The sequence below is a fragment of the Rhamphochromis sp. 'chilingali' genome (assembly GCF_963969265.1).
Source record: "Rhamphochromis sp. 'chilingali' genome assembly, chromosome: 9".
Taxonomy (NCBI): Eukaryota; Metazoa; Chordata; class Actinopteri; order Cichliformes; family Cichlidae; genus Rhamphochromis; species Rhamphochromis sp. 'chilingali'.
The window spans coordinates 23796868-23818858 of NC_137936.1; the positions used below are offsets into that span (position 1 = coordinate 23796868).

Below are 21991 nucleotides of genomic sequence, written 5' to 3' on the forward strand. Positions count from 1 at the left end.
CTGTTGTTCTTTCATGCAGACTAAGAACGAGGGGAGTGAGTCATCATCATCAGGATGAAACGCTCTGACATTTGAGCACGAAAGTCCCAGAGTGCTTTGGAGCCCATCGTCTCTGGGTATGTTTGTATTTTACAGTAAGGTATACAGAGCACTGGGGCCTGAATCAGGGATTTCCCTTATTGATTTTTTCACAAAGCGGTTAGGTCGTGTAGGAAAACACTGTGTTATAGAGCCAAGCAAATAATATGGCATGGTGGGCTATATAAATATTTATGTAAAATAAATGTCTTGTTTGGAGGTTTTTTCCTGATCTTCTTAGTGGATAAAACTAAATAGGGGGATAAGCTGTGAGGTGAGCAGGGAGCGAAGTAAAAGAGACACAAAGGGAAAATAACCTTGATTACTGGAATCACTTTGCTGATCTTTTCAGTACATCCCCGTGGAAGACAAGGGCGCAGTGCCTTTTCTCTGCTATGGTTAAAAAAAATACTCTCAAAGAGAGCATGTGGCAAATGAGTGACAGTATATCATGCTGTTTTTTTTTTTACAGGAAACACTTGAGAGGATCATTGAAGTTTTCTGAGAGCCTTGGGGCTCTCTCTCAAGGGCAACTGACTCTATCATCTGCACTGAATGCGATGCACAGTCATTGTCTAATCAGAAAAATAAAATCTTAGCATTCAGCATGCTGACTAGAGTCGGTTTTACAGAGGGTGAAGCCTCACATTTTCTGTCCAGCCCACCAGAACGTCAGCACAGAGGCCACAGAAAGAGACGGAGGAGGAGGTTAAGGGAGAGAGAACGATGGATAAGGTGGAGGAAAAGTGAGATAAGAGACCAGTGCATCTCTGTGTGTATGTGTGTGTACTTGTCTGGATGTGTGGAGCGTGCCTTTACTGGTGACTTCCCCTGAGGCCTGCAGACAGGGAAACAAGGAGTGATTAATTTTACTCTAACCTACTTGGCCTCTGTCTAGGAGAGCACTCCTCAGAAAGGAAGCTGGAGTCCAATACACAGCTACGAATCCTGCCTCCTTTTGCAACACTCACAAGGATCAATAACAGATTGGCAGGTCAATCACTTCAGACCAAAACGCACGGCCAATGGGAGACACCCTATGTAGCGGAGCCCCGCCTCTTGTCTACTTTTCTCACCCTCTGAAGGCTCAGCAAAGCTTGAGGCCATTGATCTGTGTGTTTTCACTGAGCAGATCCCTTAGCTGGCCTGATCGATCAGCTATAATAAAGAGTGGATTCTCTATAAGCGTTGCAGCGTGGTCAATGAGATCCAAGGCCCCAGGGTGACAATCACCTCTTTTATCTTCCTCTCTTCTGCCCACGAACGCCACTGCAAGTACGGGTGAATTAAATTACATTTGCATTTAAGGTGTGACATTGTTGAATATGACCCAGCCAACACGCAGTGTTACTTAAATTGGTTGCCAGTGTTATTTTGGTCCCCAAAGGTATGTGTACACACTGTTATTTTATTTGCATAGATTAAAAAAAAAGTCCAGCTCTGGACAGCTCTTTTATTGAGAGAAATCTACAAACTGTTCGCTCATTTAAAATTAGTTAATTTTTCCATGTCCTGGCCCTTTGAGTCAGGTGAATTGAGATACGTTGGCCTAATGTATGTTTGAGTGGACGGATTGAACCAGGGGTGTCAGTGAGTCAGCACAAACGTTTAGTGTGAGTCAGCCAACCTACCGGTATCTGGTTGCTGTTATTATTAATGCGACGATGGGGAGTATAATGGTGTAAATTAATGTGTGAGAGTAGCCATCAATTAAGGTTATTTTTCCCAGCGTGGGGAATAGTAATGTATCAAAACATGACCGTTTCCTGACTCTCTGCTACACATTTGTTTGAATGAGAGGGAGATGTTCAATATGATTAAAAAAAACTATAGCTCTGGGAACTATAGAAGTGTATTTGTTTCCTCATTTCCTGAGAAACAGATGTTTGTTCTGACTGAATGATCCGTGACAACTATGTACATGAGCAGGGGACTGCTGCTGCTGTAGCTCTTCATCCCTGCCATCAGGTGGGTTTTTCCCCCTCCTGCTGAGGTCCATGCCCCGCAGTGTGTCCTTTCTACCAAAACAGCCCCGTCTTCTCTGTCAGGGAAGAGACAGAAATGCTGTGCAGCAACCCTGCCGACTGCTGTGCGGCTTTCTGTAGCAGAGCACCTGTGTGTCCCCTGCCGAATGACTGAGCCAAGGACAACACAGCTACAAGAACGACTGTCTCTCTGTGCCCAGCAAATGAGCTGAGAGATGCATGGCTCCCCCAGGAGCAGCCGAAGGGGACCGAGTGTCCCGAGCCTGCGCTTTTGACTGGCAGACAACTGGAAAAATCAGGAAAAAACCCCAAACCCGAAGCCCTGAGCACCTTAATCCCTAAACTCTGGGATTTTATAGTGTTGCTTGATCGCAGTAATGAGAATAAATATGAAGTGGCACACCTTAAGTCAGAAACTATACCGTTTCTATATATTGTATGAATGTATCTGAAATATGGGTTTTGTTTAGGTGCAAATGTGCCCTCCAGTTATGGAAACAGGAAGATCAGAGAACAGAGCAGTGCAGGAAAAGGTAAAAAAGCAGGTACAGGTGTGCATGTGTGCACACATACAAAGACACAAGCACACACACGCACACAGCTGATAGAAGGAGATAGTCACTTCTCCAGGGGGGGACTTCATGCTGAATTACATTTACTCTGAGGTTTCTGTGCATCTCTCCTCCTTGTTTACCTTTAAAATGAACGCTATCTGACTTATATGTCCAGAGGAGAAGTTGCTCCACTCAAATATGACCTATTAAATAGCTTATGATAATGGGAGGTTGCTATTTATGAGAAACAAGGAGCCAGACCCTGCCTTTCTGTAAATTCAAAGCCCCTCGTTCCAAATAGCCGGTGAGAGCATGAAACACTATTGCTAGGTATCTAGGTGGCTAATTTTCCTTGCATCCATTTAAATGTTCATCCACTGGACGAGAGGTCTTAATGAGTAGAACAAATATAGTTTGGGAAGCAGCCCCAAGGCCACTGCTGCTGACTGTTTATACTCTAGTTAATATAACATGGCCCTCTGGTATTATGCTTCCAATTACCCCAAATGACACCTTGGTTTCTGATCATAATCTCGAGTCTGGTGAAAACATAAGAGTATGAACTGGACATGAGGAGGAGGAGGAGGTGGCCTGATGCGCGCCCCCGTCTGTTGCACAGAAGTAGGTTGTTTGAATGGAGGAAGGGCCGCCAGTGCCAACAGCTGAGTCAAGTGTCACAGATGGACGAGGCGATTACAGGAAGTTGAGCTACCAGGCTTACAAAAATAAAATCCTACAACTCTAAAGCTTAAATCTAGCCAGAGAGCTTCCTTTAAAAAAGCAGCTAATTTTCGAAGTTGATGAAAAAAGCGCATCATATGTGGTCAAAAAATGCTCATATGATGTAAGACCGCTGAATTTCGGGTATTTTCTGATTAAAAAAAACACTTTTGGCAGGTTTTTGGTCTCTTTTCTGTTGGATACTGGCCTAAAGGCGTCACATTGTTTTATTTTGAAAGTCACAATGGGAAAATTGAAGCGGCACAGCGACCAGCTTCACCTTGTATGGTTGTTACATTGGAGACGTTGGGAGAGAAAAGGAGCAAATGTGCGCGGCGACGGAGAGGGAGGGAGGAAAGCGAGCGCGCAAATAGGCAGCCAGGCACATCGGCAGCCGCGGCAGAGCATCTTCCTGATCCTGATCTCCCGTGTCTTCAGCTGCCAATTCTTCGTGTGCGTCTCTGATTGAGATTTCACTGCCGGGCTGAAGTGTCCAGAAGCCTCCGCCAACCATCACCTCCCACTACACACTTTCTCCGGAGCTCGGTTATTCTTAGCTCAGCTGTGAGAGACTGTCCTTCCGGTCCTTCTCTTATTTATCTCAGTTTCTTGAATATTTAATGGAAAATGGCGATCTGCGCACAGTCGTACGGTGTCTTCTGCCTCTTGACAATCCAAACTGTACTTATCATATGCGTCTCCACGCCGACAGCCGGGACCCACCTCTTCCCACAGCACTACACGTAAGTACCCTGCACGGTTTTGGTGGGGAGGATAAACTGGGGGGGGGGGGGGGGTGCGGAGTGCGGAACTAGGACAGGTGGCCCCAGACGAGCCTGCACATGAAGCGGCGCTTACCTTGGTGCGAGATGAGCCGCTGTCCCTGATGCTGACACGCAGACGCAGCTTCCGTCTCCGATGCTGCGTTATGAGTGTCATTCTCACACGGCTTGTGTTGTTGTTGTGGTGGTGTTGGTGGGCACTGGCATTAAAGCCCAAAGTCTTATTCCGCTAGTGACAGTCAACATGGAGTACGCACATGTGGCGAAAGAAAAAGGAGGTGGGGGGAGAAAACACAGTGCCAGCGATAGTTAAAAATACAAAAATATTAAAGAGATAGTCCGAGTGTTGTTTTGCTGTCAGTGCAGGAGGGAGAATATCCCGCTTAGACGCAGTCCTCTACAAAGTCTCTAAAAGCACTCGCACCGTGAAAGTAATCATATCTATCTCACCTCAGGGTGTGTTTTTTTGTTTTGTTTTTGCTTTTAATGGCTCATTTTGTTTCAGACTCTAAATGTGGAAACGTCACACTCGAAATTTAGACGCACTTGAGGGCAGCATTACAAGTGACCGCAGGGCGCAGAAAGTAGTAAAGCATCCAGCTGTGAGGAGAGCACAAAAAATAAAGCAAAAATACAAACACACAAACAAAAAACAACAGCAACAAAAAAAGCTATTTCTGGAATTATTCAGCGCACATCTGTTGGGGGGAATATTTAGCATTTATACCCCCATTCCCTTCTCTTATGCGAACATTATAATAATTTCACCTTGAAGGACGCGCAAAGGCGACTGAAGCCAAATGTTTACCGCGACAGTTTACCACCTGTGCACCGTCAACTGTTCAATGAAAGTCAGTAATTTACCCCCCCAAAAATATTTTTCCCTATTTTTTTTTTCTTTCAATGGCTATTACTTCACTTAAGATTGTATTTCAGAGTTCCGATAATCCTCTTTATGCAACAATAAACCCTCGTGAGTGCAACAGTTAGGCTCACACTGAAGTATCGTTCCAAATGTCGCCCTCTTTATAATAACCATGACGTGATGATCTGATGCGAAGACTGTGTGTAGCCCGAAGTGCTGTTTAGTCAGTCAGGCTCCCAGAAATGATTCCTGTGTGATGCATCAACCAGATCATGTCTTTAAAATCTCCGGGGCTCTGTTAATTCGATGGCCAAGGTGACTTTCAAAAAAAAAAAAAAAAAAAAATCAGTTATCTTTTATTCTACTGTGGATTGACTTAAAACTACAATTTACCGGATCACTGATTTGATTGTTTTAGCTCTGTAAGTGATGCAGTTAATTTATCTTACACCCGAGTTACTTTGCAAACAAAACCCTGAAATTCAGTTTATTATGACTTTTAAGCAACCCTAATTTCCATCTCCCCCCGTTTAAAGACACGTTTATTTTCCAAAACTACGTTTTCTTTAACTATACACTATTGTTCCTTTTTAATAGAGAAACTGTGTCATTATTTCTTACTTTCCCAGTGTCCTTGTTTAAGCAGATAAAGAGAAGCTAAATATTCTGTAGGGCTGGTTATATATGCAGTCTGTCATCTCTTGAGATTTCTAAACTGGGTTTTGGGTCACCCACATCACTGTGGTATTTGCCAGAATTTGACAGTTAATTGAAGTGTATTGGGAGCAATGGTGGCAGTTTATTTGATGTATATTGCTGACACACACAGACACACAAACACGCCCATGCACGGGTCAGAGCTTCTCCGTGTTCGAGGTCTAGCTGAAGAAATGCACGTATAAGGATGCTCGCTTCGTTTTCACAGCAGTCTCCAGAAAGTGTGCGTTTTCTACAGCTTGCCATCTACCAGTATGGTCTGCATAGTACTAAATATTACACTGAAGTGTTGTTTATGCTTATAATTTAGTGTGTATGTAGGTGTCTGTGGTAGACTGAGAGGTAGCTGCAGGGAAGTTATTTCCTCATTTAAAAAAAAAAAAAGTTGATAACTGGAATCTAAAAGTCAAAATATCATCAGCACTTTGCACCAGATGATATGACCACACACAAAAATAGCCCACCTTCTGCCCTAATAGATAGATGAGAGTGGCACTTCGAATGATGAGATCCATTGCGGCCGAATGAGCGTAGTGACAGTATGGGTCTGACTCACACAGGTCTTCCATCCAAACTCATTTCATCACACTTTCTGCTTTTCCATAATGTTTGGCTAACATAAATCATAAAACAACTAAGACGAATCAAAACACAAGAAGGCAAATGGCAAAGTTGTACTGCTGCTTTGGACTACAGAGAGCCAGAGAGCACCAGTCGGCTTTCATGTAGTGCATTATGACAACTTTTGTCAATTAAAGAGAGATCACAGCTTTCATAATGCAGAAGGTCTCCGAGCACTCACTGAGCATTAGGCCACAGTAATGCATATAATTTACCAAACAACAGCGTCCTGCTATCTCTGCAGCTGCTATTGAATGAACATACTTCATACTGCAAGATATTTTTTGCCACGCAGTCTCCAACTTCTTGCTTTGTGCTTTAAAACATTGTTATTCCAGCTTTATTTGACCTGGTGCGATGCAAGTCGTGTAGTCTGTTCACACACAGAATATAAATATGGCACAGATGTTATATTAAGTGCTAAATGTATTCAACTTAGACTGAAACCAGGCCTTTGTGCATCAGTGCACGTGTGTATAAATGACCTATAGATACTTTTATCACAATATGAGACACAATAATGTTAGAGATTACACAATGAAAAGGTAAATGAAAATATTAAGTTACTGCCAAACTGTAATATAAGATCTATCTATCTATCTATCTATCTATCTATCTATCTATCTATCTATCTATCTATCTATCTATCTATCTATCTATCTATCTATCTATCTATCTATCTATCTATCTATCTATCTATCTATCTATCTATCTATCTATCTATCTATCATGTTGTGTGTAGTATCCAGACTAAAGAGGTTGCGTAAGAAGTCTGCCTGGCTCGGGGACAGAGGTATTGTCCCTCACTGTTAGTATCACTGTGTCCTGCTCAGCTCTGTTCTCACTGTAAACTTGTTTTCATTTCATATTGAATGACCTTTTTATAGTCACAGCTTCCCCCCCTTCTCTGCTCCTTTTAGAGGCCCTCTTGCTCTCCTTTAATCACGGTCCCTATAAACACAGGGAACTTGCTCACTCGCTGGCGTGTTTGCTCTGCTGTTACTCGCTAGATGAAGCCCGCTCTGGCTTGGTGATTATGGCGGGCGCTGTCACTACTTGGCAGATTTGTGCAATTTAATAAATCTGTCTCCCCTCTTGTCTTCAGAGCAAATCTGACATTTAAAGATGACATTTGTCTCCGTCATCATATTAAAAGACAAACGGCTGTGTTGTTGATGCTAGTGATTAGCTATCTGCAGGCTGCTGAAAGGAAAAAGGTTGGCATGGAATCAGCGGTTGGCTAGCAAACACATGACATAATTTATTCATCTGATTGCTGAAAGATGAGCTTTCATAATAGGTTTTTTTTTTGTTCTCCTTTTTTTCTGTGAAAATTTCTTCTTGGCTTTTCACATGAGTTGTTCAGCATGAATCTTGGTTGGCAGGTTGGCCCCTGCTGCTTCTCTAAAGTGATCTGGTAAAAATCTTCATCCATTAAGTCATTTGTTGCTTGCTGAGAGATATACAGTGATGAGCTCCAGTCGTTTGATCTCTTAATTCCAAACTTGGCTCCGTCTAACGGAGATCAGCTCCTGCTTAGGCTGCACTTCTGTCAGACCTGAGCAGTTTTATTGTAGAACCGCTGATCCCAGCCGAGCGTAGACAGGCACGTACGCTGCCGGTCCTGGACGGAACACATACATGCAAGATGTGATGGGGAGAGAAGATGCTGATGACCAACCCAGACATTAACTGGAGATAGGATAGTGATACTTCCAGACAGGCATCCCAAAAGGGGCAGAGTGTGGCAGTTTTCCAGCAGAAAGAGAGCCACACACTGCCGCCGTCTTGCAAATGCACTCACTTATACGCAGTGGTAGAGAAATGAAAGTTTTCGTGATGATGTTGAAATGATAATGTTGAAAATGTCTTAACTTTACTTTTGCAGAATGATTCACTGGGCTGGACGCATTGAGAAGGAGCTGGAAAAGGTTCTGCAGCACGTCACCGGAGCTCAGCAGATGAGATCGGTAAGTTGACGTCACGCCTGCAAGTGACGCCCCGCATTTTCCTGCATTATTAATCAGTATGATTGCACTCCTCTTCAAGGTCCAGCGTGAGGGTGTGGATATCTTTAAGGTACTGTGTTGACTTGAGTGATGAAGTGAGATAATATAGAAGCAGTGATCTTCTATATTAGTGTGACATAACTTCACGAGTGGAGATGACTGCCTTTTTTCCAAATCATCTTTTGCTGTCAAGAATTTTCCTTTGGCCGGATCCCCCTTAACTTCTAGTAACCTCTAGATTGATTGCTCATTTAATTTGAAATAAGCATTTAAAAAATCGAGACACACATTAGGCATGATTATGGTGTTGGATATTTAAGTGTCTATTTAAGTGTTTCCTTCTGGTTTTTTGCACCACGTGTCTGTCCTGTGATAGGCAGATGGTTTAGCATAGTGTGACTGACACAGTTTCATCATATTTGTGCTGCGTGCGCGTGTTGGCCACGTTTCCAGAGTTTGTCATTCACCCTGAAATAAATGCTTCATTATTGCTGTGTAGATGAAAATGATTCATCCAGCCAGTACGGAGCCTGTGGCTTTAATTCCAGCAGCAACAGTGGTTAGTGCGATAGCAATGTTGATCTGCAGGGCCCACGATCCCTTTATAGGAAGTCTGGTTCAGCTCTCTGTTAAAAAGGTCCTAGCCTCTGATCCTATGAGTCTTACCCAGTACGTAACGCAGAGTTCAGATGAAGCCGATGTGGGTGAGGGGGCTCGCCCAGTCCTGACTGCCTCGAAATCATCCCAATGTCTTCCCTTTATTCATCTGGTAAATTTTATGAAATCATACATTTTTAAAGTCAGACATTCAGAGATCAGAGCGTCCGCTGTGGCACGTCATTCCTCACACACACACACCCTCATATTTCTTAAGGCCGTTTCTACACAGGCTTTCAGTTAGGCCTGCCCTTAGAATGGTTGCTGTATTTTCACATTATTATATTGGTTAACTTAAACATAATTATACCTGTCTGGTTATATTCTTATCAGTATTTAGTATAGTGAACTATCAGCAAAATTACATATGAATCATATTTCTGTGTCTATAAATCACATAAAAACCTGGATGATGAGTATTTTACTTGTGGTTGGAGCTGAGCTGAGAGATCTCAGGCTCCATGACAGCTGTTAGTATAGTGGCGACACTGATGGATCCCAGAGAGGAGGAAGTAAGCTGACAGAAATCGCGCTGCTGTAAAGGGTAATGACCATTAGTGGATATCAGGCGCGCACTCAGACAGCATGATAGAGACAGGTTGATTTTTAGCACTCATCCAGTGTAAACAAAACACAGAGAGAGTGTTTACCTGCTAAAATATTTGCCTTTTGCTTTTTTGTTGCTCCCACTGGGTAGTGTGGATATCTATACAGGCAGTAGACTTTAAAAATAAGGCGACTCATTGTTTGAAAGTCAAAGTATCTGAAAAATGTATTCTATCTCAAGAATATTGTCATTTTTAAAACATTATTGATTTAAATGTGGTGTAGATGGGGATAAACTGGGTGGAGAAAGGCTTTTTCAGCTAAAGAGTTTGAAGAGTTTTCTCAACGTATAAAGTTGCCGATCACCCTTTAACTGATCTAAAAGGTTAATAAACTACTAAAGTACTACCCTCTTTTTAAAAAAAACAAAAAACAACTCAGCTTGTGCATTTTGGTGATAATTTGCTGCCAATTTTGATCTCAAGTTGGCCGGGTCTGTAAATCCACTGAAAAGTAACCAATAAAAACCCTCCACATTTCCCCACTTTCTTGTAGTGTAAAGACAGAAAACATTCACATTTAGTGCAGTTCAGCTGTAGCAATAAGTCACTTTTCTTCACATTCACATGTTTGCTGTCATTGAAAAGAAATGCTGCTGCCATAAATCACACAAACACGTTTGTTACTTCATGGGTAATGTCTCTGTCAGGAGGAAGGCTGTAAAACGGACAATTTGTTTTATGCCATGGCTCGGGTTTAACTAGCATTTTGGACGGCTGTCATGACCCGATCACTTCCGTCAATAATGACCTGCAACACAATGTTCCTGATGCAATATCCCCCTTAGATTTGTTGGCTTATGTTACAATTTTTTATGTTTTGTTTTGGATTTCTGATTATTGTTAAATTACTCCATTCTTTTCTTCACTAAATGTTGGAAATGGCCAAAAAAGGCTGTCATATTACTACTCATTATAAAACTCATTCAGCATGTATAGCTGAATGAACCTGAACTTAATGATTCCTAAAGCTGCAAAGTGGTGTTGACATGACGTTAAATGCTCAGTAGGATTTAAGTTCTGTGGATTTAAACTAATTTTCACTGGCGGTGACTCGAGTTTATTCTGTGGACCAAACCCAGTGAAGCCACTCTCTTCTGAAAACGCTGCGTCTGCCTGGCGATGGTTTGCGTGGGGTGCCCATATGGCTGTGCGTGCATGTGTATGCGGTGGCCTGACTGTGTGCACAGGCCGGGTGCGAAAGAACATTTATCATTGCCCCAAACAGGAGTCGTCACAGGGTGTGCTAAATGGCCCAGCATGCCTAGAAAAGCCATTTTCTAAATGGATGCCTCTCTCTATACGTGTGTCTGATAGAAATCTTCCCAGGGCTATGCCGGCTGGTAACAAGATTGCCTCCCTCTGCGCCCCCTTCCTCTTCATGCGCAGTTTATTCTCAGAGACAAAAAATGTAAAGTGTGTGCAAATTATTTTTGAGTTTGTCTTACATGGGGAGAGACAAGGGAACTAAGTTGAATGTAATGTGGCATGCTCAGTTGGTCTCGGTCGAGATTTTATTTTCTCTGACAAGCGAGGTAGTGGGTGAAAGAGAGAGAAAGGCCAAGACAGTCCGAAGTCGCACAAGTAAATAAGGAAAAAACAACAAAAAAACATGCTCCGCTCAAGCATTGCCCCGTACGCTATATGAAGCTAATATTTCTTTGTTATTGACCTATTGCTTTGTTGAATTTGGATATGAAAATTTTCACTAAAATTTTGGCAAACAGATTAAATGGACATGTTGGGTCAATTATCCATCTGGATCAAACTGGGTTTGTCCCCCAGAGGTTTTCCTTCTTTAATGTTCGAAGATTGATGAATATTATGTATCATAGGCACTGGGGAGCTTCCAAGATCGCAGTACTGAGCTTAGATGCTGAAAAGGCGTTTGACCAGGTCGAGTGGGCCTATATGCTTTGGGTACTGGAGAAGTTTGGTTTAGGCGAACAGTTTATATCATATGATATATAGGCATCCTTCTTCTTCCATTCTTACTAACCAAGATAGATCAGCGCCTTTTTTTTTTACACCGCGGGACATGACAAGGCTGCCCTTTGAACCCTTTGCTTTTCACTATTTCTATTGAACCTCTTGCAGTAGCCATTAGGAATGAGCCCTCTATTGACCCTGTCCGATTGGGGAATATCAAGCACTACATTTCTTTATATGCGGATGATGTTGTTTTGTTCTTGTCAAATCCTGAGCGATCTGTTCCTGTACTTTTAGATGTGGTGAGGTCGTTTGGGGAAATCTCAGGTTATACAATTAATTGGCAGAAGAGTGAGTTTGTGGCTTTAACTGCAAACTTGGATGTTGATTTTTTTTTTTTTAATTTTGCCTTTTAAAATTACAGACAGATTGAAATACTTAGGTGTTATTTTGCCTAAGGATCCTAAATTGATCTTCAAGTTGAATTATCTTGAACAAGTTGAAAAATTGAAAAAGGACATTGAGAAATGGAGGGCTCTCCCTATTTCCATGGTAGGTCGCATTAATGTAATTAAAATGGTTTCCCTTCCTAAATTTTTATATTTATTTTTAAACTTACCTATTTTTTTGAATAAGCAATTTTTTTTAAAGTGATCGACTCAGTAGTATTACCATTTGCTTGGGGCTTTAAAACTCACAGGATATCAAAAGTTCATCTATGTAAGTCTAAACTTAAGGGTGGATTTGCTCTGCCATTGTTTCAGTTTTATTATTGGGCTGCAAATGCTAGAACTCTTGCTTACTGGCAGGAAGGGTACAAAAAGGTCATGTCTGCCGATACCCACCTTGGGTGGTCATAGAGAGTGGTGGGGTTGAGAATAGTTCCCTCCCTGCTCTTCTTTTTTCGTCCTCTAATCCGCGAACCAAGGTCAATAATTTTACAGTTTTGAACTGCGTTAAAATCTTTAGTCAGATCAAAAAAGGTTGTGCTCTACCAGACACTTCGATCCACACTCCAATACTGTATATTGTAATCATGCATTTCCACCCTCATGTTTAGATCCCTCTTTTGAGGTCTGGACACAGAAAGGTATTATTACTCTCAAAGACTTATATATATTGACAGGCAGTTTGCATCATTTACTCAGTTGCAAAACAAGTTCTCTCTCCCTGCATCACATTTTTTTCATTATTTACAGATAAGAAACTGTTCGTCAGAGTATTCTTAATTTTCTATCTCTTCCGGAAGAGGGGTCAATTTTTACACTCCTTCTGAGTTCCCCGGATTCTAAAAAATTGGTTGTTGGTTTTGTGAAAGCTTTTTCTGAGTATTTCAATTTTAAATCTGACTTTTTGAAGATGGCATGGGAGGAGGAGCTTGGTTTGCAAATAGGAGATGAGGTGTGGGAGAGGAGTCTGTGTAGGATCCATTCTTGCTCTATAAATGCAAGGCATCAGTTAATTCAATTCAAAGTGCTTCACAGACTTCATTATACAAAAACTAAACTGCACAGGATTTTTCCTTCTATTAGTCCGATATGTGATCGTTGTAAACTTGGAGAAGGCTCTCTCACTCATTTATTTTGGACTTGTCCCAAATTGCACAACTATTGGTTGGACATTTTTAAATGTTTTTCTGATATATATAATTGAACATTAGAGCCAGACCCAATAATTGCATTGTTTGGATCTTCCTCTTCCCTTTTACACCTCAGGTCTGCTGCACAAACTACAGTTTTGTTCAGAATGGTAATTGCTGAGAAAATTATCTTGACTCTCTGGAAGTCGGATATTGTACCTCAGTTCAAAATCAGGCGATCGTGGCTCAAGAGTTGGGAGTTCGCCTTGTAATCGGAAGGTTGCCGGTTCGAGCCCCGGCTTAGACAGCCTTGGTCGTTGTGTCCTTGTGCAAGACACTTCACCTGTTTGCCTACTAGTGGTGGTCAGAGGTGGCGCCAGTGTCCGGCAGCCTCGCCTCTGTCCGTCCGCCCCAGGGTGGCTGTGGCTACAATGTAGCTTGCCACCAGTGTGTGAATGGGTGGATGACTGGATGTGTAAAGCGCTTTGGGGTCCTTAGGGACTAGTAAAGCGTATGGAGAGAACTAGGTACACATTAGCGGACAAACTTAGTAATTTCTTTGATGTGGGGCAGCCATTTTTAGACCATGTATTAAAACAAAGTCCTGTTTGATCGATCACCAATAACTTAGCCTACCACCTTAGCGTTTTATTTCTGTTTATTGCCAGTGTTGAAGTAGTATTTTTGTCTTTGCAGTGTAATCTTTTGTCTTATTTGTGTTTTTTAGCCCTTGCTGTTGTGTTGTCTGTTGTTGTTTTTTTGTGTCCCTTTTTTTGTGTCCCTTTTTTTCCTTATATCAAAAAATCTCAATAAACATACTTAAAAAAAAAAAATGCTCCGAATTGGTTGACTTTTAAAGCAGCTCACAGATGTGTGTCTCTGTTCCAAATGTTCAGGTCCCTCTGAAGATAAATAAGAAGATTCAAGCTCTTCAAATGTTTAATAAAATCACACTCTAATATATTTGGCCCAGGTTTGGTCAAGATGTTCTTCTCGCCCAGGGGAGTGAAAGAAAGCTAGAGGGTGAGTGCACTGGAGGAGTTGGAAGTTTCAAATGGAAGAGTGCAGATAGACAAGGAGAGTGGGCGGCTTTCAGAGCGGAGGAGGGTTTTTTAGAGAGAAAAGGAATGAAGGATGGCTTGACAATTGAGATTGATGTTCAGGCGATTTTGTGTGTATATTTAGTGTCAAACTACTTGAGATGGATGAAATGATAGAGGGAAAGGACGAGAATTGGTAAATTTAAATATGAGCAGACAGATGCTGTTTATAGTCCTTATCCTCCTCATTATCCTCCGTGCCGCTGCTTTTGATGTGTTACAGTACGTGGTGATGATGAGAGGCGGTGGTGGACACTGGCATTGTTTTCTTATCCTCGGGCTTATTCAAAGCAGTTTTAATAGGGAACACATGAGCAGCGCGCCCACGCCCACATACTGTCGTTACAGATGGTTAATCAGAGATACAGACTTGCAAAAATTCCATTAATCCAATAATAATAATAATTTAGATATTTGAAGATTTATTGGAGTTATTTTTGAAAGCAAAAATAAAAACGAGTTACTGGTTAAAAGTCCATCAAGTGAGAAGATTTAATATTTTGGCTGCATGCTGGGGGGTTGCTCAGACAAAATAAAACAATACACTGAAGATTTAATGGCGAATCAAATATATGACTGATTGATTATTTGTTATGTTTATAGATTGAACAAAATGATAGAACAGGATTGGTCCATATTGACATAACTGCATCACACAGTTCCTGTATCCCAAAGGTCCTCTCTTGAATTGAGACCTAGTGACCACGGAAGCTGTTTGAGTGCAGCGAACTCATTGCCATGTTCAAAAAACCAGGTTGAGAAGATCTGAGGTTTGATTTGAGCGTATTCATTCAGAGAACTGCCGCTCACTGGATATTTTATCTTTTTCAGCCCATTCTCTGTAAACCCTACAAATGGTTATGAGGAAAAAAGTCCCAGTGCATGAACGATTTCTGAAATACTCATACCAGCCTGTCGGACATCAACAACCATGGCATGGTGAAAATGACTAAAATAAAAGCCTTTCTTCCCCATTCTGATGCTCATTTTGAACTTCATCTTGCTCATGTCTACATGCCCGAATGCACTGAATTGTTGTCATTGTGATTAGATATCTGCCTTAAAAAGCCGCTGAACAGGTGTACCTAACTTGACTTTCCTCTCCCATCACTAAAGGTCGATATATCTACGTGGATTTAACCACAGCAGCTACACAATAGCCCCCTCTATGATTCCGAATGGCTAATTGCTTGCCCTCCTGCAGCCCTCGTTGGACTGATTGCTTTGTTTAAACTAAAAAAAACTGCGGTTTCATGTCGCAATTCAAGATAAACCAATCAGCTGGATGGAGTGGACAGACTCAAAGATATGGTCCCAAGCAAGAAAAAGCTGCCAATCAGTAATCAGTGACTGCAGAAGGACTTGGTTTGATTGGTGTGTTCTGCGGGAATGCCTTCGAGACATGACCACTACAAGTAACCCCCTCTGCAGGGCATACCTACTTAAGAGGAAAGTCCCACTGTAAGTAACATCCACTACACGAGACTGCATTTGTGTGTTGGTTAAGGCTAGGGTCGCAATTGGAAAATAACAACTTATAGGTATGCTTGGGTGATTCACACACCTCCAGCTACAACTTATATCGCTACATGCTCCACACTTTGGCGACTTTCAATGAGCCCTAAGTGTTCTTATTCCATATCTGAGGCTCTGAATGGTGTTAGGGAGACTTCTGTTTTAGGCTGAGTGTCTTTACTCTAGCCTGACTGAGCCCTGAATGTCTCGACCAGCTCTGCAGAGTCACAGAGGACAGGGTGTACAACATTTGGATAAATCTAGTGCAACTTGTCAGAACCTGGCCCCCATCGTGAAGTTCTTCTTTCTATTCAGTCTGCCACCTGCCTTCTTTGTGCCTTTTCTCAAAGTGTGCTGCCACTCTGATATTTACAGCGGCTGCTTAAAACATAGTTTAGCCAAAACTGGCCCCTAATTTTCCTCACCAGCAGCTCCTTCAATCTCACAATATCATTGTCAGCCATAACACGATATGCCAGCAGCAAATAAAGCTTTAAAGCAACCAGCAACAGACAATTGCACGATACAGTAGTCACCTAAATGAAATTACCACTAAAACACACCCCTGTGCTCTACTGCACACAGTTGTGTTGGTGGAGATTTACAACAAATGATAGCAAAACTGGCAACAGCGCACAATAACACAGATGAAAGCATAACTGGTTATGGGACACCTGTGCATTAACTACATTAGTCATGTCTGCACTTATGCCTTATAAAGAAAAACACAAGCGTGACACTCAGATACCTCACGCTCACCATCTCCAGGTGGTGGCTAGCATTAGCACTAGCAGGTGTGCTCACAGAGTGCTTTTAAAGAATCTGACATTTCTGTGCTCGTACTCCATTTCATCTGAGTCACCGTCTCTCTTCTGTGTAGATTTTTGCAGTTGGAGGCACGTAGGGAGATTTTTTTAGCTTCAATATGTTCACTAAGAGTTAAAAAGAATTACTGTTTGGGCAGCAGAGCTAACTAAGACTGATTCAGCCACAGCTAGTAGGTGACGGGATGTAAACAGAGGGTTTATGGAGATGAACAGGAAATGAAACAACGTGCTACATTACAAATTTTCTGTTTAATTTTTTGGGGGGGCCATTTCTTTCATTTTTTGTTTTTTTTTGTAAAATACTGAAAAATATTCCAAACCCTTTGGATTCAGATACTCATTTATAGGAATCTGAGACATGTTTGAGCAAAATCTTTGGGGTAACTATGCAGCAACTTACTTCTGGTCTGCAACAAGGCAGAGTACACTAGGTCTAACTAGACACTGGTTGTGTAATTATAAGCACAGACTTTATAATACATATATGTGTATATATTATCTTGTATTTATAAAAGAAATACATAGATGACTAAATAAACGTGTTAAAACACTTTCAGTAATAAAATTGCCTTTAATTTGCCTTAAAAATAAATGGCAAGCATCATTGCAAAATAACATTGCATAGCATAGTCACCAGTAGCTAGACATCGCACGTTTTTCTAAGTAAGCTATCAGGTCAGTTATCATAATAGCACAGTAAGATTATTTTCTTTTAAAGTTTTTGATAACCAGCTTATAAAAAACGCAGCAGCTTTAAGAAGCTCAATGCAGCTGTTCACAGAGGCTGAAAACTTTTGCAGTTGTCCCACTATCGTCTGAGTGATAGTTCCTCGAAACATGGTTACACTCTACCACAAACCAAAGAGACTCACATACTGCCACTGATGAATGTCCTTACACACATTTTGAACATGTTGGACATGTTGGAAATTTATCGCCTAAACGTCTGAGTGCAAAGTGACATTTGGGGTGTTACAACCGTGCCTGCAGATGAAGGTAATGCTTTGGCTTAAGGCGAGGTGCTGCCGAGCAGTTTAACATTATCATTAAGCTGCAAAAAGGGCATTTGACTTTTTTGTTGCCCAAATTGGACTTTTGGGTCTGGTAAAATATTGTGCATATTTGGATGTGTTCTAGTCTGCTGTGCATAAATAGGCTTATTGTATGTTATCGGCGGCTGTGTCTAAAGGAAGCCTGCAGTTCAGTGCTGCCGTACTTTTTTTCATTATGAATTTGCTCACCTGTGTGTGACCAACCTAGGCACCCTCTCATATAGCAGAAGTTTAATTACTCATATTTGTGCTATTAAAATATTGTGCTTGTTTCAATGATCTTTTTCCCTTCTCTTCGGCCAAGTATTGCATGCTTATTCTGGCCAGTTGTGTGCAGCATGCTTTGGTAGTCCCAAGACTGGTTTACTTTGATTTATTCTCCAGTTAATTAAAAAAAAAAAAAAAAAAAAGCTCGAGCTGCTCCCTTAATCACAAGGGGCGGCCACAGTGGGAGCGCTGCATGTTTGATTTGGTTTTTTTATGCTAGATGCCCTTCCTGATGCAACCCCATAGAGATTTGTGTCCATGACTACTAAAGAAAACTAAGTAAACTTTGAGGGCTTTCCTACAGCTCTGGTCCTTTTTATGTAAAATTTTAATCTCTCAAGTACATCCTGACCATGCAGCAAATGAATGCACGGCTGTTAAAACTACAGTATTTCCCACTGACTTTTAGTGGAGTACTTCAGTACATGTAATTAAGTATATTCATGAACTTTTATAAACGTGCAAAAATCACACACATGCCCATCGTGTCAGAGCAGTTTCCACAAATTCAGTTTAGAAAAAAAATAATAATAATTTTAATGACAAGATAATAATCAGCATGAATGATTTAGACTTATACATATCAGTTTATAACGCTGCACTCTGAGGATCTGACAGCTCGCCTCCACGCCCTGTCTGCCTGCCATTTACTGCTCTTTGCTGGGAACCTGATAGCAGCATCAAGATCAATATACCCACATGTTAACGTAGGGTGGAAGGACTTAATGCCAATTAATGGACATGTGATTCAATCAGTTTTCATTCAAGTTCTGTTTTGTTTTTGTTTTTGTGCTCTCTTTCTTTCCTTTCCCTCATTCTCACTCTGTTTGTATCTTTGTGCCGGATGGTCAACACTGTATCAGTCGGCACCACCGACCACATGCTGGTAGCAAGTTTATCTCAGTGCAGCACAGACCTTCTCGCCTCTAGTGCTGCCAGTGCACACACGCACACAGTCATGAGCGTGCACGTGTGCACCGGCAGCGCTAAAGCCGTCTTTTCTTTATGTTGTTGACATTGCTGATGAGCTTCTGGTTCAATTTGGTCAGTTCGATTTGGTTTTGTTATATGCAGGCCATCTCTGCTCTTCAGGACTGTTTTGAGAGCACTGACTGGAACATGTTTAGAGAGGCTGCAACTTACGGCGACTTCACTGACTTGGAGGAGTACACATCATCAGTGTCCAGCTATATCAACAAGTGCACCGATGACGTCACTGTCTCCAAGATCATCATCTCCCGACCCAACCAGAAACCGTGGATTACTGCGGAAGTGCGTGCACTTCTAAGGACCCGAGACTCTGCCTTCAAAGAGGGAGATAAGGTGGCGCTTAGAAGAGCGAGGGCTGAACTTTCTCGGGCCATCAGAGAGGCGAAGCGCGCACACGCCCAGAGAATCCACAACCACTTTAAGGACAGCGGCGACACACGACGCATGTGGCAGGGCTTACAAGCCATCGCTAACTACAGGACGACACCACCTGCCTGTGACAGTGACGGCTCCCTCCCAGATGTGCTTAACAACTTCTATGCTCGGTTCGACAGGCAGAACGACGTGGCGGCGAGGAAGACCACCCCTCCTCCGAACGACCAGGTCCTGTGTCTCACTACAGCTGAGGTGAGGAAAACTCTACGCAGAGTCAATCCACGTAAAGCTGCTGGACCAGACAACATCCCAGGCAGAGTGCTCAGAGAATGTGCTGATCAGCTGGCAAATGTTCTCACCGACATCTTCAACATCTCTCTGAGCAGTGCCGTTGTCCCCACGTGCTTCAAGGCCACCACCATCGTCCCCGTGCCCAAGAAGTCTTCTGTGTCCTGTCTCAATGACTACCGCCCTATCGCACTTACACCCACCATCATGAAGTGCTTCGAACAGCTCGTCATGAGACACATCAAGACCCTGCTGCCCCCCTCACTGGACCCAATGCAATTTGCATACCGCCATAACCGCTCAACGGACGACGCCATCTCCACTGCACTCCATCTTGCCCTGACACACTTGGACAAGAAGGACTCCCACGTCCGAATGCTGTACATAGATTTCAGCTCAGCATTTAACACGATCATCCCCCAACAACTGATCGGAAAGCTGAGCCTGTTAGGCCTGAACACCTCCCTCTGCAACTGGATCCTGGACTTTCTGACCGGAAGGCCTCAGTCAGTACGGATCGGGAACTGCACCTCCAGCACCACCACACTGAGCACTGGGGCCCCACAAGGCTGTGTGCTCAGTCCTCTGCTGTTCACACTGCTGACTCATGACTGTGTAGCAACACACAGTTCAAATCACATCATTAAATTCGCTGATGACACGACCGTGGTGGGTCTCATTAGCAAGAACGACGAGTCAGCGTACAGAGAGGAAGTGCAGAGACTAACGGACTGGTGTAAGGACAACAACCTGTCTCTGAATGTTGACAAGACAAAAGAGATGGTTGTTGACTTTAGGAGGACACGAGGCGACCACTCACCGCTGAGCATCAACGGCTCCTCTGTGGAGATCGTTGACAGCACCAAATTCCTGGGTGTACACCTGGAGAAGGACCTCGGCTGGTCCCTCAACACCAGCTCCCTGCACAAGAAAGCCCAACAGCGTCTCTTCTTTCTGAGAAGACTGAGAAAGGCCCGGCTTCCACCACCGATCCTGACCACCTTCTATAGAGGAACTATTGAGAGCATCCTGAGCGGCTGCATCACTGTCTGGTTTGGGAGCTGTGCCATATCAGACCGCAAGACCCTACAGCGGATAGTGGGAACAGCAGAGAAGATCATCGGGGTCTCTCTACCCTCTATTGAGGACATCTACACCACACGCTGCATTCGCAAAGCCACCAGCATTGTGGCTGATCGGACACACCCCTCTCACACACTCTTTACACTCCTGCCATCTGGAAAAAGGTACCGAAGCATTCGGGCACGCACATCCAGACTGTGCAACAGCTTTTTTCCACAAGCCATCCGTCTCCTCAGCAAAAAGGGACTGACTGATAAACACGCACACACACACATACACTAACATTATCACTCAGCTTAACTCAAATACCTCAAAACATTGAGACTGGACTGACTAACCAACACAAAGCGCAAACACACTGACCTACACCACCAAACCATCGCACACACCAACCTGTAAATGCTCTTTTGCACAATATTATTACTAGATATATTATATATTATTATTTTTTTTGCACTAACTTGTCTTGTAGCACCTTGGTTCCTGGTGGAACGTTGTTTCGCCTCACTGTGTATTTTTAAACTGTATATGGTTGAAGTGACAATAAAGTTGAACTTGAACTTGAACTTGAACTTGAATGCAATTTCAAATGTCTTTTCTACTTCTCTAAACCTTCTCTCTTCCTCCACTCCAAAAAAAAGAGACGGTTACTCACAGCCGAGACAACCAGCTTGGACAAACAGATATCTCTCTAAAGTGCACTGGTGGATTTACTCAGTATTGCTGACTACAGAAATTTCCAATAATCTGTCTGAAATGCGGAATCCTATGCTAGACATCTCCTGTGCTCTCACACCACACCTCCTTTTTTCCTATAGCTGATGTCAGCTTCAACCCCCCCCCCCCCCCACACACACACACACACCTCACACCTCAGTCCCTCTGCAGGCTCATCCGTCAGTAGATGATTATGTGAGGGCTGATCAATCCCATTCATTCTGTGATTTAATGGCTTCCTTGGACTACACATGGCTTACAGAAGAGTTAAAGGTCCCTCCTCTCAATGCGAGCAGTTACCTTTAAAAGAATGAGAGATGGAGCGTGCTCAGGCCTCCTCTGTCTGTTCTCCTTCTGCCCTTCCCCCTCTATCTTCTGGCCTGGACCTTACACAACAGCTACTTGTTATCTAGTTGTGTGAAACATCAGAGGCTATTTCTGAACAACAGTTGACTCTCTGGCTCTCGTATTCTTTACCCGTGGCTTGTGTTTGGCTTGAGTATCCCTGAGTCATTGCATAGCTCACGTCAGTGTACACCATAGTTTATTCTGTCCGTTAAAATGGGTGATTAATTCACTGCAGCTTTTTAAAAAACATTTTACATCAGCAGCAAAAGCTGTGGACAAATAGAGGCTTTCTCTGCATTTTTGTGGCACCAAATTTGCAGTTGATTAT

At 42.6% G+C, this 21991-nt stretch overlaps 1 protein-coding gene across 2 annotated transcripts in view; it reads left to right on the top strand.

The window, feature by feature from the left end:
• The first annotated feature begins 3655 nt into the window (after positions 1 to 3655).
• cacna2d2a (calcium channel, voltage-dependent, alpha 2/delta subunit 2a) overlaps positions 3656 to 21991 on the top strand; it is a 178491-nt gene continuing 160155 nt past the window's right edge. For both annotated transcript variants that reach the window (XM_080890968.1, XM_080890969.1), the window contains exons 1-2: positions 3656 to 4080; positions 8211 to 8292. In XM_080890968.1, the coding sequence (XP_080747094.1) occupies positions 3965 to 4080; positions 8211 to 8292 (198 nt within the window). In that variant the 5' untranslated portion in view covers positions 3656 to 3964. The remainder of the gene's footprint in view (positions 4081 to 8210; positions 8293 to 21991) is intronic.